The sequence below is a fragment of the Trichechus manatus genome, unplaced genomic scaffold, assembly GCF_000243295.1.
Source record: "Trichechus manatus latirostris isolate Lorelei unplaced genomic scaffold, TriManLat1.0 scaffold00133, whole genome shotgun sequence".
Taxonomy (NCBI): Eukaryota; Metazoa; Chordata; class Mammalia; order Sirenia; family Trichechidae; genus Trichechus; species Trichechus manatus.
Genome location: NW_004444069.1, coordinates 4,695,054 through 4,710,374, shown reverse-complemented (window position 1 = coordinate 4,710,374; position 15,321 = coordinate 4,695,054). Strand labels below are relative to the sequence as shown.

General features: G+C 38.4%; 1 protein-coding gene and 1 pseudogene across 1 annotated transcript in view; one reads left to right on the top strand and one right to left on the bottom strand.

Annotated features, from left to right (window-relative positions):
- RERE (arginine-glutamic acid dipeptide repeats) overlaps window positions 1-15,321 on the top strand; it is a 343,169-nt gene that overhangs the window by 168,213 nt on the left and 159,635 nt on the right. Inside the window, exon 8 of the mRNA XM_004385134.2 lies at window positions 11,842-11,890. Within this exon, the coding sequence (XP_004385191.1) occupies window positions 11,842-11,890 (49 nt within the window). The remainder of the gene's footprint in view (window positions 1-11,841; window positions 11,891-15,321) is intronic.
- LOC105756729 (60S ribosomal protein L21 pseudogene) lies at window positions 13,165-13,820 on the bottom strand (annotated as a pseudogene).

Below are 15,321 nucleotides of genomic sequence, written 5' to 3'. Positions count from 1 at the left end.
TTAGGAAAATAGTTGTGGAAGTGCCTTTCTGTTCTAGGATGTTTACCACCTCTTAAAATTTTTCACATTTATCAAATAAAATGTGAACCACAGCACCAACTTCTTTTCAGAACAGTCAGCTGTAGTCATAGCTGAGTCCTCTGTGGATCAGATTCTTTCCTCTGGCTTGGTGGTCCTGGGACTGGTTTAGTGCAAATCTGAGTTTATGGAGCTTGGGTGCAGCCACCTGTTTTGATGGTGCGGACTTGTATTTACTGACTGTGATCTGTGGGAACTTTGTTAGGAGTCAGATTCTGTAGTGTTTCAAATCCAATAAAGTAAGTCACTAGAACTATTTTTTGTGTAATATGCATTTGTTCTGTATTTTCCTGTGTTGGGAAGATAGTTTTGGGCTGTTATTTGCTGACCAGCCGTCTCCATCTCCTGCTTTGGGGGGTTCCCTGCTTGTCTGGTGGTGGGAGAGGTGAAGGAACAGCCAGCAGGAAGTTGTTCTCTTGGTTGGTGAAGTTAAGGTCTGTGTAGCTTGAACACTGAAAAGATGCTAGTTAGTTCATTCTGGCTTATTGCTCCCCTCCTGCTGTGCTTCAGAGGATCAGGAAATGCTGATGAGTATAGAAAGTATATGTTTCTAAACATAAGGGGACAGCACACCCATTTATAGTACTTTGTATTCTGTATGGTTTTCCTCTTTCTTTCTCAGCTCCCTGTAAAAGTAAAGTCCCTTTGTCCTATTGTAAAGGCAAAGCCATATTCCAACACTTTTTGGTTATCATGGGGGTCCTTTTTGTAACTGCCGTATAATGCAACATTATTGATAAAATTAATAGTGACGCTTGCAAAAAAAAAAGGTAAGAGTGAGCCCTGGTGGCACAGTGGTTTAAGTGCTCAGCCACAGCCAGGAGATCGCACTTCGAACCCACCAGCTCCTCCATAGGAGAAAGATGTGGCAGTCTGCTTTCATAAAGATTACAGCCTTGGAAACCCTTTCAGTCAGTTCTACTCTGTCCTATAGGGTCACTGTGAGTTGGAATTGACTCAATGGCAATGGATTTTTTTTTTTTTTTTTAAGGTGAAAGTTCACAAAATACATAAATTATTTTCCTTATTTAGAATCTTGAATCAGAGTCTGAGGTTGAATTTTACATTTAAAATGTTCCTTTGGCAACATAAATTCTGCAGAGTCTGTCACTGCTTGAGAGCTGGGATGACTTGGTTTTGTTTAATTGATCCTTCATTATTAATCTGCCCATCGCCTAGCTCTGCTTTTGGCCACTTCCTCGACTCTTGTCGGTGGTGTGTTAACTTGTAAATTGGAAGACTGATACATCGAAGACTTGATATTAACTATGTCTGTGATTCTCCAGTTGTTCAGTGTTCCTGACTTTCTGAATTCATTTTTCCTTTTCCGTTGTACTATTTGGTTATTACTGAACTGAGTTGTCTTTCCACCAGAGAGGCATTCTAAAGCTGCAAAACAATGTCTGACAGGATAAGCAAGAAGGCAGAAATTGCTGGCTAAATGCAGATTTGAAATTATGTGTGCACTCATGGGTCTCCTCCTAAATAAGCACAGGTAATTGATAACCATCTGTATTTAGCAGTTTCTGATATGGAGGATACAGGTGCTTGAACATATGCTTAAAGCAAAATTGAAAGAAAACTAACCTCATGCTGTATACTCTGTGGTACTTTGGGTCTAGTTCAACTTAATTGAACTGGGATAATTAGACATTATTTCTGCCAAAGTTCTTTACTTGTGATTGTTTGATTTATTGTTTATGTGTATTGGACTTTAAGAGAAAAGACTAGATTTGGAGCCATATGGTGTGGTTCAAATTCTACCTAATAAGTGACGTTGGACAAGTTTCTTCCCATCTCTGAACCTCAGTTTTCTCACGAGTCATATGGAGACAAATAATACTTCTCATGGTTGTTACAAAGATTAGGTGAAAACAGTATGAAAGTAGTTGGCACATAGTTGCTCAGTACATAATTGTTATTAATTCAAAAGCCAAGACTTCAATTTCATGTAGATATGATTATCTCAACAGCATCTGTACTTTTTATGATAGATCTATTTAACTAAGACAGTGTTAGGAATTGTTTTTAGGAATTATGGTAATTAAATTAGTGACCATTATGCTTAACCACCATTTACTGATCTATCTTCTTACGTTTTTTGGATGTTTATATTTTTCTTTATATTTCTTAAAACAATTTTTTTTTTTTTAAAGCTCTACTTCCATATCTTGTAATATATGGTGTGTTCAGCATTAGGTGTTTTTTTTCTTACCACTTCCTCCAATATAGTTTTGCAAGTTTGTGTGTGTGTGTGAGGAGAGAGAGAGAGAGAGAGTGCCTGTCTTTGCTTCCTCCTACTTGTCGTCTCATATTAACACCATTACGGTGAAGAGGAGTAAAGTGATGATTATATTTTTTACAGCATTTGCCAGAGACTTTCGAGTGGAAACAAAGAGACTTTTACAGGTGTGCTGTAGACATGCTTACTTGGTCCACAGCCCCTTGTGTCAGGGGACGCTCCATCCTGTTCATTGTGTAGTTTGAATTCATTGTGCAGAAAGCCAATAACATTTTAGTCAGCTTAATCTTCAAAGACTGCTGCTTTATAAATTGTTTTCATTCATGGTGGGATTTTTTTAAAAGTTTGTTTTCTGAAACTTTATATATGTGTGTCCAACTTTCTGTAAGACCGTGTTCTTCCGAGCTGTCCCCATCTTTGCAGCAGGTTACTACAGCAAAGCCCACGAGGAACCTGAGGTAATAGAATTATATGTCATTGGCAGGTGTATGTTACTACATAATGAAGGAGAAATAAAACATAAATTTAGGCAATGGAACAAGGTCTTTGTAGCACTTTGCAATTAGAGCTTTCTCACCCGTTGTTTAAAAAAATTTTTTTTTACCTGTTTTTTTCTGACTTTAAAAAACAGAACAAAACCCAAACCAATTGCCATCGAGTCGAGTCTGACTCATGGTGATCCTATGTGTGTCAGAGTCCAGAACTGCATTCCATAGGGTTTTCAATGGCTAAGATTTTTTTTGGAAGTACATTGCCGGGCCTTTCTTCTGAGGTGCCTCTGGGTGGATTCGAGCCACAAAACTTTTGGTTAGTACCCAAGCACTTAACCATCTGTGCCACCTAGGAACTCCTTTTCTGACATTACTCTCGTATTATTGTATATGGAGGCCATATTTACTGCATTGTACTGTCAGCATGGAAATTTTTATTATTCCTCAGCTAATACCCACATTGTTAGTTCTAGACTCCCTAAATTATATTTAGGAGGACCCTATGGAAGGACAGTTACTTCTGTAGGCTGGAATTTTTCTCTGTAATTAGTTAGCTGTGACCCCCTTGAAAGTGCCTTTATCACATCAGGCCTTGGCTTCTTCTGTTAAGCTAGATGATGGGATCAGATGGTTTCTGAGGAATCTTCCATCAGAAAAAATTTAGAATTTTATGGTTTTGGATTTTGGGCAAGTTTCTGGGTTGACCGTTGTGTTTGTATATGAAGTTGGAACATTAACTCTTTCAGTTGTTGACTGATTCTGTTTGTCCTTTGATTTTTGTTGGATGAATGCTGAATTTTGTTCCTACTAGGCAGGTTAGCAAGCCTGCCTCAGATTACTTTTGCCTGGAGCTATGGCCTTCTGTCATAGATGATTTAATAATCTTAATTTTGCAGGAAAGTCCTTACTTGCTATCTATGGCTAAGAAATAGTGGCATTAGAATATTGGACGCATTTAGTCACTAAAATATATTTAGTTAATGCCATTGAGCTCTGGGATATAGTGCTGAGCTAAAAAACAAACTTGGTCCCTACCTGCATGATGCTTTCATTCTAGAGGGCAAGAGAGCCACTCACTGAAGGAAATAATAACGTAAAATAAGTATAAAATCATGACTGTGATTAGGGCTGAAGGAGAGGTAGGTGGTGCTATGAGAACACATAATAGAGGGATTAGCTCCTGTTCTCACATATTGCCTAGTACCTAGAGCTAATAATAGTAACAAGTGCTATGCAACCGGCACTGTGCCGCGCTCTTTCCGTAGATCATCTTTTATTTTTATAGCAACGATGCAAAGTAGCCATTATAAACTTCATTTTATAAATGAGGAAACTGAAGCTCAGATTAAATTATGTGCTCAAGATCACACTTAGAGCTGACAAAATCTCGGTACTGAAATTTTAATCCAGGTTCATTTGACTCTGAAGTCCCTTTTCCCTGCACCTAAACATCTAGACTCAAGTGTGCATAGCAGCTCCTCCCTTCCAGTAGTGGGGCACCTAAGCTAGGACATCCATTGCTGAAGACTGCTCAGAGTATGTGTTCATGCTGGAGATTTGAGAAACCCAGCATGTTGTCCAAATCTTCCTTCTTACCTACCATGTTTTCAGTCCTGCCCTACAAACCTTTTAAAAAGAAAGGATTCTGGTAAATTGCCGTTTGATTTTCTTAAAGTATGATGTATTTGGTTCTGGACCCACTGACTCTTTCTGTGATTTCCTTATAAATGAGCTAGTAAGTAGAGTGACTTAGAATCATCTTTTTTGTTGATGCCATGTTGGTCTTCCGGTTCAATTTAACACCCATGGAAAAGGTAAGAATTATTTATTATCTGAGCTGTAAGATCTGAGGGACAGGGAAGGGGACGATCGCACAGTGACCTCATTCACACACACGACACTAGCCACAGAAGAGGGGTCTGACCTGAGAGTTCTTAGACTGAGCCTTTTGGGAACTGGCCACAAGCCACACTGCTGTTCCAATCCCTGACTTGGGGAAGGGCCAAGTGTGGGCTGTTTAGACTGGGTTATGATGGGCAGTCCCACCTGCTCCCTGTAAAGCCTTCGGTTATTTCATGGCAAAGCTATCTGATCATATCTCCTCCCCTGATCCCCATGTCCTTGTCCCTCTTCTTCCATTGTAGACTCAGGTCCTTGTATGAAGCAATTGCCATGATCATGTAGAAATATTTGGGTGTCTTGAGTGAACATTAGCAGGCTGTGGTCTCCCTCACACCTTCCTCTCTCCAGGGTGAAGTGACTGTATCATATTCTTGGGAGAGCCCCCGTGGTGGGGCAGTTTTCTGCTTCCAGTGGTGTGCTTGTCTCTGGGAGCCCCCCGTGTGGCCGGTGGGCCTTTTCATCTCCTTTGCATAGATGCTGCTTCTCCCTTTTTGATATTCAGTTGCAGACTTCCTGCTCCTTTCTGTCCAGTCCCTGTTTACTTCTTAGACTAAAACGGTTTCCATGGTAACCAGTTACTTTTCAAAGGGAACATCTTGTCATTTTATTTAATCCACTGCAGCTGAAGAGGACTGAAATATTAAGTTGTAGTTGCTATGGATACTGCTTTGTTACAATTGTATCAGATTTCATATGCAATGAATTTCTTTTTTCTTTTTCTTTTTTTTTAATGTATATACTCAAGAAGTAAACACAATGACTTAAACCATTTTTGTTGTAATTCGGCTTCTGGGACTATTTTCTGGATTCCAGAGCAAAGATTTGTAGAGTAATTGGGACTGAACCTAAGCTGTTTTAAGAAGCATATTATTTACATTAGCTGCACAGAGAAATTCCTTCTTTTGTTGGTGAAGATGGTGACAGTTCTTAATTTTTGTGTGTGGTATAATTCACAGAGTATGTATGTATCCAGAATGATGAACTCACATCAGAGATCCTTACTAAACACAGGGGAAAAAAAGAAATATGTGACTGGGTGGTAGTTCCTTGAACCTCATCGCTTATTAACTCTTTGTGGCATTGTTTCTTCAGTTACTATTCAGCTGTCTAAACAGCATATTCTGGGAGAATCTATTTGTCATTTAATCAGCTTTCCTCATCTCTGGCTTTCTTATTGCCAGTCTATCTGTCGTACACTCAGCTTACCTCTTCCTTTGACTTTTTAAAAACTTTTTATCTTGAAATAATTATAGATTCATAGGCAAAAATATTACAGAGAGGTCCCATGTACCATTCACTCACTTTCTGCCAATGGTTACATCTTACATTAACTATAGAATAATATCAAAACCAGGAAATTGACATTGGCACATTGTGTGTGTATAGTTCTGTGTCATTTTATCACTTGTGTAGCTTTGTGTAACCACCACTGCAATCAAGATACAGAACTATTCCATCGTCACCAGCATCTCCCTTGTGCTATCCCTTATAGGTACACCCACTCTCCCTGCCTTTAATCAACTCCTGGCAACCACTAATCTCATTCTCCAAACCAGTTGCTGCTGAGTCCATTCTGATTCATGACAACCTCATGTGTTTCCTGGTAGAACTGCATTCCATAGGGCTTTCAATGGCTGTCATCTTTTGGCAGTAGATTGCCAGGCCTCTCTTACAAGGCACCCCTGGGTGGACTTGCACCACCAGCCTTTCGGTTAGTAGTCAGTGCTTAACTGATTGTGGAGGGATTCTAATATGTTCTCCATCTCTATGATATTATCATTTCATTAATGTTATACAAACTAGCCTTTAACTTTTTAAGGTTTTCTTTAGGGTTTACTCTTTCAACACAATTTTCAAACTTTTTAAAAACTCTTTTTGATTATTTTGTTTTGCTTTGGTGCTTGGAATGAACATAGAACCAACATAGGGAAACGAAAAGGATTCTCATACTGGTGCTGCTTATAATTAGTTGTGTAATTTTGGCTCAGGTACTTAATAGGTCTGCCATATGGGAGCATAGATGGAAGCCCTGACTTTGGAGTCAGTTAAACTTGAGTTGGAATTCTGATTTCTCCACTTGTTAGCTATCTAATCTTAGGCAGCTGCATAACCTCTCTTACCTTCAGTTTCATTATCTGTAAAAGTAGGGATTGTAATAGTACCTACCTTACTGGCTTGTGGACCCCATTATTAATTTATCAAATCTCAACCCTTGAGTTCATGCCTTTTTAATATTATGTGTGGTGCAAGGGGAAGTGACATAAAACACTTCTACTGCTTACCAAAGGACAGTAATTATCTTGAGGAGAAGCCGTTGTGTAATTGTGTTAGAAGCTGAACTAGTCACTTTTTTCATGAAACACCATTGCTACTTGAAAAAATAACTGACAAACTGTAGTTGTTCAGTTTGGCAGACATTTTTCTTGAAAATGAACAAAATGAGCAGGTCATTTCAACTGATAGTATTTGCCATTGTGAAAATTTGAGCTTTCAGTTGAAAGCTAGAATTTTGAAAAACATCTACCCACCATTCTGAGCTTAAAAGCTTCTCTACAATTAAAGATTTTTTCTTATGACATGGCTGGTGATGTTAATGAATATGATTTTTTAAAAATATGATAAACTGTGTTGACATTTGGAAGATTTACAAAATACAGTGAACCAGTGTTTTCCAAATGACTAATGCATGTTGATACAAACTCATGCCTGGATAGAAGATCCATTCAAGGGCAAGTCAGACCAATGGATTTTAATGTAACAGAGCACAACAAGTTCATTGATAAAGTTATAGATCACACATTGCAACAACTTTAAGAAACTTGTTGAGTTTGGGAATAGTATAAAAAAGAATATCCATGACTATTGAAAAGGCTATTATAATATTCTTCTCTTTTCCAATTACATATCTGTATGAGGCTGGATTTCCTTCACACACGTTAACAAAACAACATATTGCAACAGATTGAATGCAGAAGCAGATAAAGAGAATTTAATTCTGTTAAATCTGACATTAAAGTAATTTGCAAAAATGTAAAACAATACCTCTGTTTTTCACTAAGTTTTTTGTTTATTTATTTTTCATAAAAATATATTTTATCATGTAATGAGTTTATTGCTGTTTTTAAATCAATAAGTAAATATCTTGAAATTTTTCGTAAACACAAGTTCTTTTGGCTGCTCAATGATTTAAAGGGGTCCTGAGATCAGAAGGTTTGAGAATCACTGTGTTATGTAAAAGGAAAAACGTAGTAATTTCATATTATTATTAAGAGTGTTTTCTGCAAGCTATTAGTATTGCATTGAAATCATCCTTTCTGGTGATTTTTGTCAAGTTTTACATCTTGCTAGGTATCCCTGAGTGATATAAATGGTTAACATGCATGGCTGCTAACCATAAGGTTGGAGGTTTGAGTCGGAAGAAAGGCCTGGCAATCTACTTCTGAAACATCAGCCATTGAAAACCCGATGGAGCACAGTTCTACTCTGACATACATGGGGTCACCATGAGTTGGAATCGGCTTGACAGCAACTGGTAGAGGTAGAGGTAGTCTAGAAATATTCATACAACCAAGGGACTTTTAATTCATCCTAAATGCATAGATAATGCTAGGCAGGTACTATATTAGATTTTAGGGGATACAGAAGATGAATCACAACTCAGCTTTTGTGCTCTCGAAGCTTATAGTCCCAGAGAGGGAATAGTGAGGTGTGAATTGCAAAGGGTGCATTCAAGGCGGGGGGTAATATGAGGCTAGGGGAAGAACATTTAATTTAATGTAGAGCATAGATGGTGTCAAAAGAGGGAGGATTGTGATTGTTCCGTAGACTTCAGATAGAGCTGGCTACTGGCAGTTTCCTACGAAATCTACTTCTCTTTCATCTTCAGTTCATTTTCTGACAGTTTTTCTATCAGATGCATCGGGTCCTCTCTAATGGAATGTATTGCTATCTATCTCTTTTTATCTTCAACCTAGAAAGTGTTTCTACCATTTATTCTCTGTTTGATAGTTCCTGGACATGAAAGGCTAATACCATTGTCTGTGCACATTGGACCCTAATCTTGTTGAAAAATAACTTTGCTGTATTCCTTGCTATCACACCCTGACACTGAAAAGTTGTATATGATTAAAAAATAACATGTCGAAAAGGTGATTTTAAAGAAACTTTTAAAAAGTGTCTTTGTTTTAGTTTTATTTTGATCTTTTGTACGCTACTTACCTTACTACTACCCTTCATTGGTATAAACTTAAAGAAAAAAAAAGATACGGTTTCCAATGTGCTCTTACGATACCTCGATACATTGTTTTAGCTAACTTGTATCATTATGAGCAGTATTAATAATATTAGCCTCTTTTTATGGAGATAAGTGGGATAGAAGTAGTTCTATTCAACAAGGTGGGGGTTTGTTTTATTTTTGTACCCACATTTTATGAGCTAAATATGATGGTAATATGGACTTATTAAAAATGAACCAGAAAGGTTAGTTCTGGAATTTTCCAGGGCTAGCGATACATATCGCAGTGACAGGGGAATGATTTCCTAACCAGCTACTTGAGAGTCCTGGAATAACATGCACCTTCTAGAAGAACCTGAAAGTTCAGCTTTATGCACAGGATACTAGAAAAGCTATGGCTGAAGCTTTCTGCGTTGATACTTTTTGGCTAGACTTGCTTGTAGGCAGGAAAGCATTTGGAAAGTATTTAGAAATAAAGGCCAGAGCTTTTGGCAACTTGTTTTGTTCACGACTAATTCTGAAACAGAAAGGACAAGTTGGAAGGGAAACAGTGGTAACACTGGTTGTTTTTCTTAAGGAAACACTCATGATTAAAGTAGCCTCCTGGCCAATCTGATTCCTCTACCTTCCTCCTAAAGCTACTTATTCTAATTCCTACATAAACCTATTCGAACAATCCATTTTCTAGCTTATTTTTTTCAACATGCCATTCGCCTCCTAAAGAAATGAAGATGACTTTCAGTCTGTGTGATTTTATCCCCGCTTGGCAAGTCCTCCGTTTTGTTTTTGCCTGGCTGTTGGACTTGTTAACTCCTTCAGAGGTCTCTTTAGAACTTAACCACCTCAGGGAGTACTTCTTCTTGAAGCCTTCTAATTTTGATCACTCGCCTTAGCATTTATGTACCATTTCTCCTGAAATGTTCTACGTTTGTCAAGGTAGTGATTGGATCTGTTCTTCTGGTATTTGGGAATGGATGCTACAAGGCCTGGACCACATGTCTTCTTTTCTTTGTGCTTACTTTCGTTGTTTTTCTTTGTTCTTCTCTCTTCCTTTGTCACATTACTGCCCACCTTTGCCAAAACAAGAGAAAAGTTGGATTAAAAGAAGAAAGTACTGGACCCAAGGTCCCTAAAAGAAATAATAGGTTTCCCAAAATTCACTTTAACAACTTCACACGTAATGAATGGGGGTATCAGATCCATGGGAGAAAATCAAGAGACCTTGTCTCCTCTTGGGTTCTTTGCTGCTTTAATGTGCTCTCCAGCTCAGACCAAGTCAGCAGATAATGACAGAGCAGTTCTCACTGTGTGAAAGCCCACTCCTTGGCACGGTTGAAAATTCAAAGGTGACTATGAAACACAAGAAAAGATCGTTTTCACTGGGCATGGAAAGGATTTCCCTAAGATAGCCCACAGGTAGTCGTCTTACAAAATTGAAGGCAATAGGGAACTGGAACTGTGATCTCTGGGAGGGCAGGAACTGTAGTTGTGTGTCCACTGCTGCATGCCTGGTCAGTGTCCTTGGCAGGGCCTGGGATAGAAAAGATACCAATACACGTACGCACCCACGCGCACGCGCGCGCACGCACGCACGTACACACATCCAGAGGAAAACACCCCCACTCATTTGGCGGGTATGTGGATGAAATGGGCAGGAGATCAAAAAAGGCTTCGTGGAAATCGTGGCTCTTCAGAAGAACCTGGGTGGTTAGGATTCAGAGCCAGGGCAGGAGGACATTGCAAGTGTGGTGAAATGGCATAGACCAGAAATGGCATAGACCAGAATGAGATGAGCTCCTTCTGCTCCTACCCCTAGGGGTTTATCCTCTTCCCTTCTGTTACACCTTTGCTCAAGTTTCACTTTCCTGATGACATCTTTTGTGACTGTCATATATAAAGGACTTTAAAAAGTGTTTAATCATTTACCATCTACTTAATTCCTTGGCACTTATCATCATCTGACCTATTGTTTGTTTGTTTTTCTCCCCCGATTAGAATATAAGTTCCAAGAAGACAGGGATGTTGTTTTGTTCATTGCTCTATCTCCAGTTAATAGGGTAGTTCTTGGCTTATGTTATTATTGTTGTTGTGTTCTGTTGAGTTGATTCTGACTAGCGACCCTATAGGACAGAGGAGAACTGCCCTATAGGGTTTCCTAGGCTGGAATATTTATGGCTCCCATGGAGCTGCTGGTGGGTTCTCACCGCCAACCTTTTGGTTAACAGCCAAGTGCTTAACCATTGTGCCACGAGGTCTTCTTCCTGGCTTATTAAAAAAAAAAGAAAAAAAAAAAGAAGAAGTTGCCTTCGAGTCGATTCCAACCCATAGTGACCCTATAGGACAGAGTAGAACTGCCCCATAGGGTTTCCAAGGAGCACTTGGTGGATCTGAACTGCTGACCTTTTGTTAACAGCTGTAGCTCTTAACCAGTACGCCATCAGTGTTTCCTTCCTGGCTTATAGTAGGTACTTAATAAATATTCGTTGAATGAATGAATGAATGAGTGAATGAATGAGAGTGTATATCCTTGGAACTGTAAGTTATCCCACTTGCATTTAATAGAGCACCCTGAAATGTTTTGAAAAAGGAGACACATCTGATTGGGATTTTACTGGAGGTATGTACGTCTCTTTGAGGCGTGAAAGAATGATGGTAAGGAAAGTGCTGAAGATGGGAAACTGTGTAATCAGGTTTTTAGAGGAAAAAGGTTTTAGAGATGTGTGTGTGTGGGGTAAGGGGATATATATTGATGGGGCAATATTGGAAATAGCAGGGAAGTTGGTTAATCTTGAGTTTTCCCCACTTATTCTAAGTGAATGACTTTCCTTGAAGAATGTGTGGATGTTTATGTCAGAACTGTGTTGTGCTAACTTCCTCTGCTCTTTCCGTAACAGGAGGCTGAACAGTACCCAGGGAGAAATTCGTGTTGGCCCTAGCCATCAGGTAAAGCAAATTTTAGTAGCTTCTTTAATAGGTTTCCATTTCTTATTATTCTGGTTGACCTCTATTATGTTGAACAGCATTTTAGAGCTATTGTTACTGCTATAGGGAATTTTATATAAATGCTGAGAGGTTTTCTTTTGTTTAATTTTTTCAGATTACCACATACTATTATTTAAAAAAAAAAAAAAAAAAAAACCTTTCCTTTAGATGAGTCCAGATGGTTAGGGAGGGTATGTTTTGGTTGGAAGCTTGTTGTCTTGTGACCTGTGCCCTCTTGTGTTTTATTCAGTTTATTCAGACTGGAGCCTCATGTCAGTCATCACTGTTTTTGATCTCTAACATTACGCTGCTTTGGGGTTATCTTTTTCTTCCTGTTAGGAGCAAAGAGAATTTTCCCAGAAGGTCCCCAGGAGTCCCCACACATCTCGTTGCCATGAGTGGGTCATGTGTCCATTTCTAAACCATGAGGAAAATGGGTCTAGCATGATTGACATAGACTGTGATTTTAGTTGGAATGGATGTTGGGGAGTCAGCCACTATGATCATCACATACCTGAGACATGAGAATACAGGCAATTCTATAGAATAACATCAATGTTTAAGTAGTCTGTCTAGTTATTCATTTCTCTCTCTAGATTTTGAGCATTTATTATATGTATGTATGTCAATTTCTCTATTTTCATTCACTTTCAAAAATTTTTTATTGTGGTACAACATATATAACAAACAGTTGCCAGTTTAACGTTTATGTTCACCATCTTGTGCAACCGTCACAATCATTCATTTCCAAATGTTTTCATCATTCTAAATAGAAACTCATTACCCCTTAAGCAGTAACTCCCCTATTTCCCCTCCTCCCAGCCCCTGATAACCACTAATAAACTTTTGTCTATATGCATTTGTCTGTTTTAGACATTTCATGTAAGTGAGGTCATATAATGTTTGTCCTTTTGTGTCTGACTTATTTCCCTCAGCATATCTTCAAGGTTCATCCATCTTGTAGCATGTATCAGAACTTCATTTCTCTTTGTGGCTAAATAATATTTCATTGGATGGATAATACCACATTTTGTTTATCCATTCATTTGTTGATGTACACTTGGGTTATTTCAACTTTTTGCCTATTGTGAATAGTGCTGCAGTGAACATTCATGTAAAGGTATCTGCTTAAGTCCTTGCCTTCAATTCCTTTGGGTATATACCTAGGAGTGGAATTGCTATGTGTTCCTTTTTTTTTTTTTTTTTACATCGCAGATGTCTTTATTTTCAAACTGTTACACCATGAATCCATAGGGAATAGGTTCCAGCAGCTCAGGCTCCTTTCCATTGATTCTCACAAAGTGTGCTTCTCGGGGTGGAGCAGGCTGGCGCTTCAGCTGAACTCAGGTACCCTTCTCTTTGGCTTCCTTCTTTTTCTGATCGTTTTCCTTCACACGTTTCAGGAAGCTGTCTCTGCTCTTTGAGTGCTTAATGTGCTCAATATGCACATTAATTCTCTTGGTAAGAATCTTGCCCTTGTTTGTTCGCAACAGTGCCAACAGCATGCTGGTAAAATCGTAGACTCTTCCAGTTTTGCCATGGTAACACTTGTGGGGCATTCCTTTTTGAACAGTGCCCATTCCCTTGATGTCTACAGTATCACCCTTCTTGTGGATTCACATGTATGTGGCCAAAGGAACAAGAAAGGCCTAGAGAACATACAGCGGGTGCCTCTTCTCTTTCCCTTTGTGTTCATCATTTTGGCAGATTACTGCAAGATGGCGGTTCCGGCCCAAAGGCCCCCCCCCCTTTTTTTTAAAGAATTAATTTTAACTCTGTAATGAAAAAGAAATTAAGAAGTGAGTGGATATTAAAACCCAAACACTGAAACCATTAGGATCATATAATTTCTAGAAGATAACTTCTTTTCTCAGAACTAGGATTATAACTCACAGGCAGAATACAGCTGTGAGAGGATATACCCCTTGATGTTCTCCCTTGTTTAGGTATACCCTTTTCTTGTGTGACCTATTAGAGGAGCCTGACTACCACCTCTGGACTGTATTTCCTGTGCCCTCAGGCCTAGGAGTGACATTTGTAATCAGGGAATCCAGTGCTTGCCTGGTAGCACTCAATAACATCTTTTTTTCTCTATACTCTCTGGTGCCATTGTAGTCTCCCTCCCATTTCTTCTCCTCCCTGTGTTTCCAGTGTCTTGAGATCTTTGTACAGACGTACAAAGAAATCTGTTACAACAGATGCTTCCCCAACAATAACAGAAAAAGTCTTTAAGTAAAAAATGCTTAAGTTCATAGAAAAGGAGCAGATTTCACTATGCTTGGATTTTTGATACTTTCATTTAAAATCAGATGTTTATTTTATGTCATATTTAAAATATGCTCTGTATGCTCCCCGACCCTCAAAAAAAGTTACAAACACTGCAAGAATAACAGAGCTTGTTTTTTAATAAATTGACAACATTTACATTCTTTTACAAAATGTGACTGTTATATTAGAGAAAATGTCAACATGTAGAAAAGTAAGGGAAAAAAATAGTACAATAAAACCCCCATATCCTCATTACTCATCTCTCACAAATATGAATTTGTGGTCAGACTTATTTATCTATGCTCCCTCATACCTTTCCCTCTCCCCCTCTGCCATTATTTTTAAACAAGGAGGAATATCTCATTTTACTTGTAAACATTCCAAAGGTAAGAGTTATTTTAAAAAACACAATCATAGTATATCACACCTAATAAAAATTAGCAATTTGTTAATAGTCACATGTTCACATACATCTACATTTTCCTAATTGTCTCATAGTTTATTATTTTTACAGTTCACATTGGAATCAAAATAAGGGCTGTACATTGCAATTGGTTGATCTCTCTTAAATCTTTTTTTTAATTCTTAAGTTTCTCTTCAATCTTTTTCCTTTCTCCCCTCAATGTGTATGTTGAAGAAGCTTGATGCTTCATCGTACAGGACTTCCCACAGTGTGGATTTTTCTGATTGCATCTGTATGTGTCATTAAACACTCCCTTGTCCTCCTTATTTATTAAAAATTAGTAGTTACATAAAACAAAACGGGACTAATGAGGCACAGCAGTTCAGGGACAAGGACTAGTAGACAGGAGGGGACAAGAAAGCTGGTGATAGGGAACTCAAGGTTGAGAAGGGACAGTGTTGACATGTCGTGGGGTTGTTAACCATTGTCATAGGGCAATATGTGTACTAACTGTTTAATGAGAAACTATTTGTTCTACAAACCTTCATCTAAGCTACCAAAAAAAAAACAAAAAAAAAAAATTATGTGAGATCAAATTGACAACAGCAACTCAAAAAGTTTGATGGGAAGCCTAGAGGACAGTGAGCTGAAGTTAATGGGACAGTTAACCAATGTCATAAAACAATATGTGTACTGACTGTTTAATGAGAAACTGTTTGTT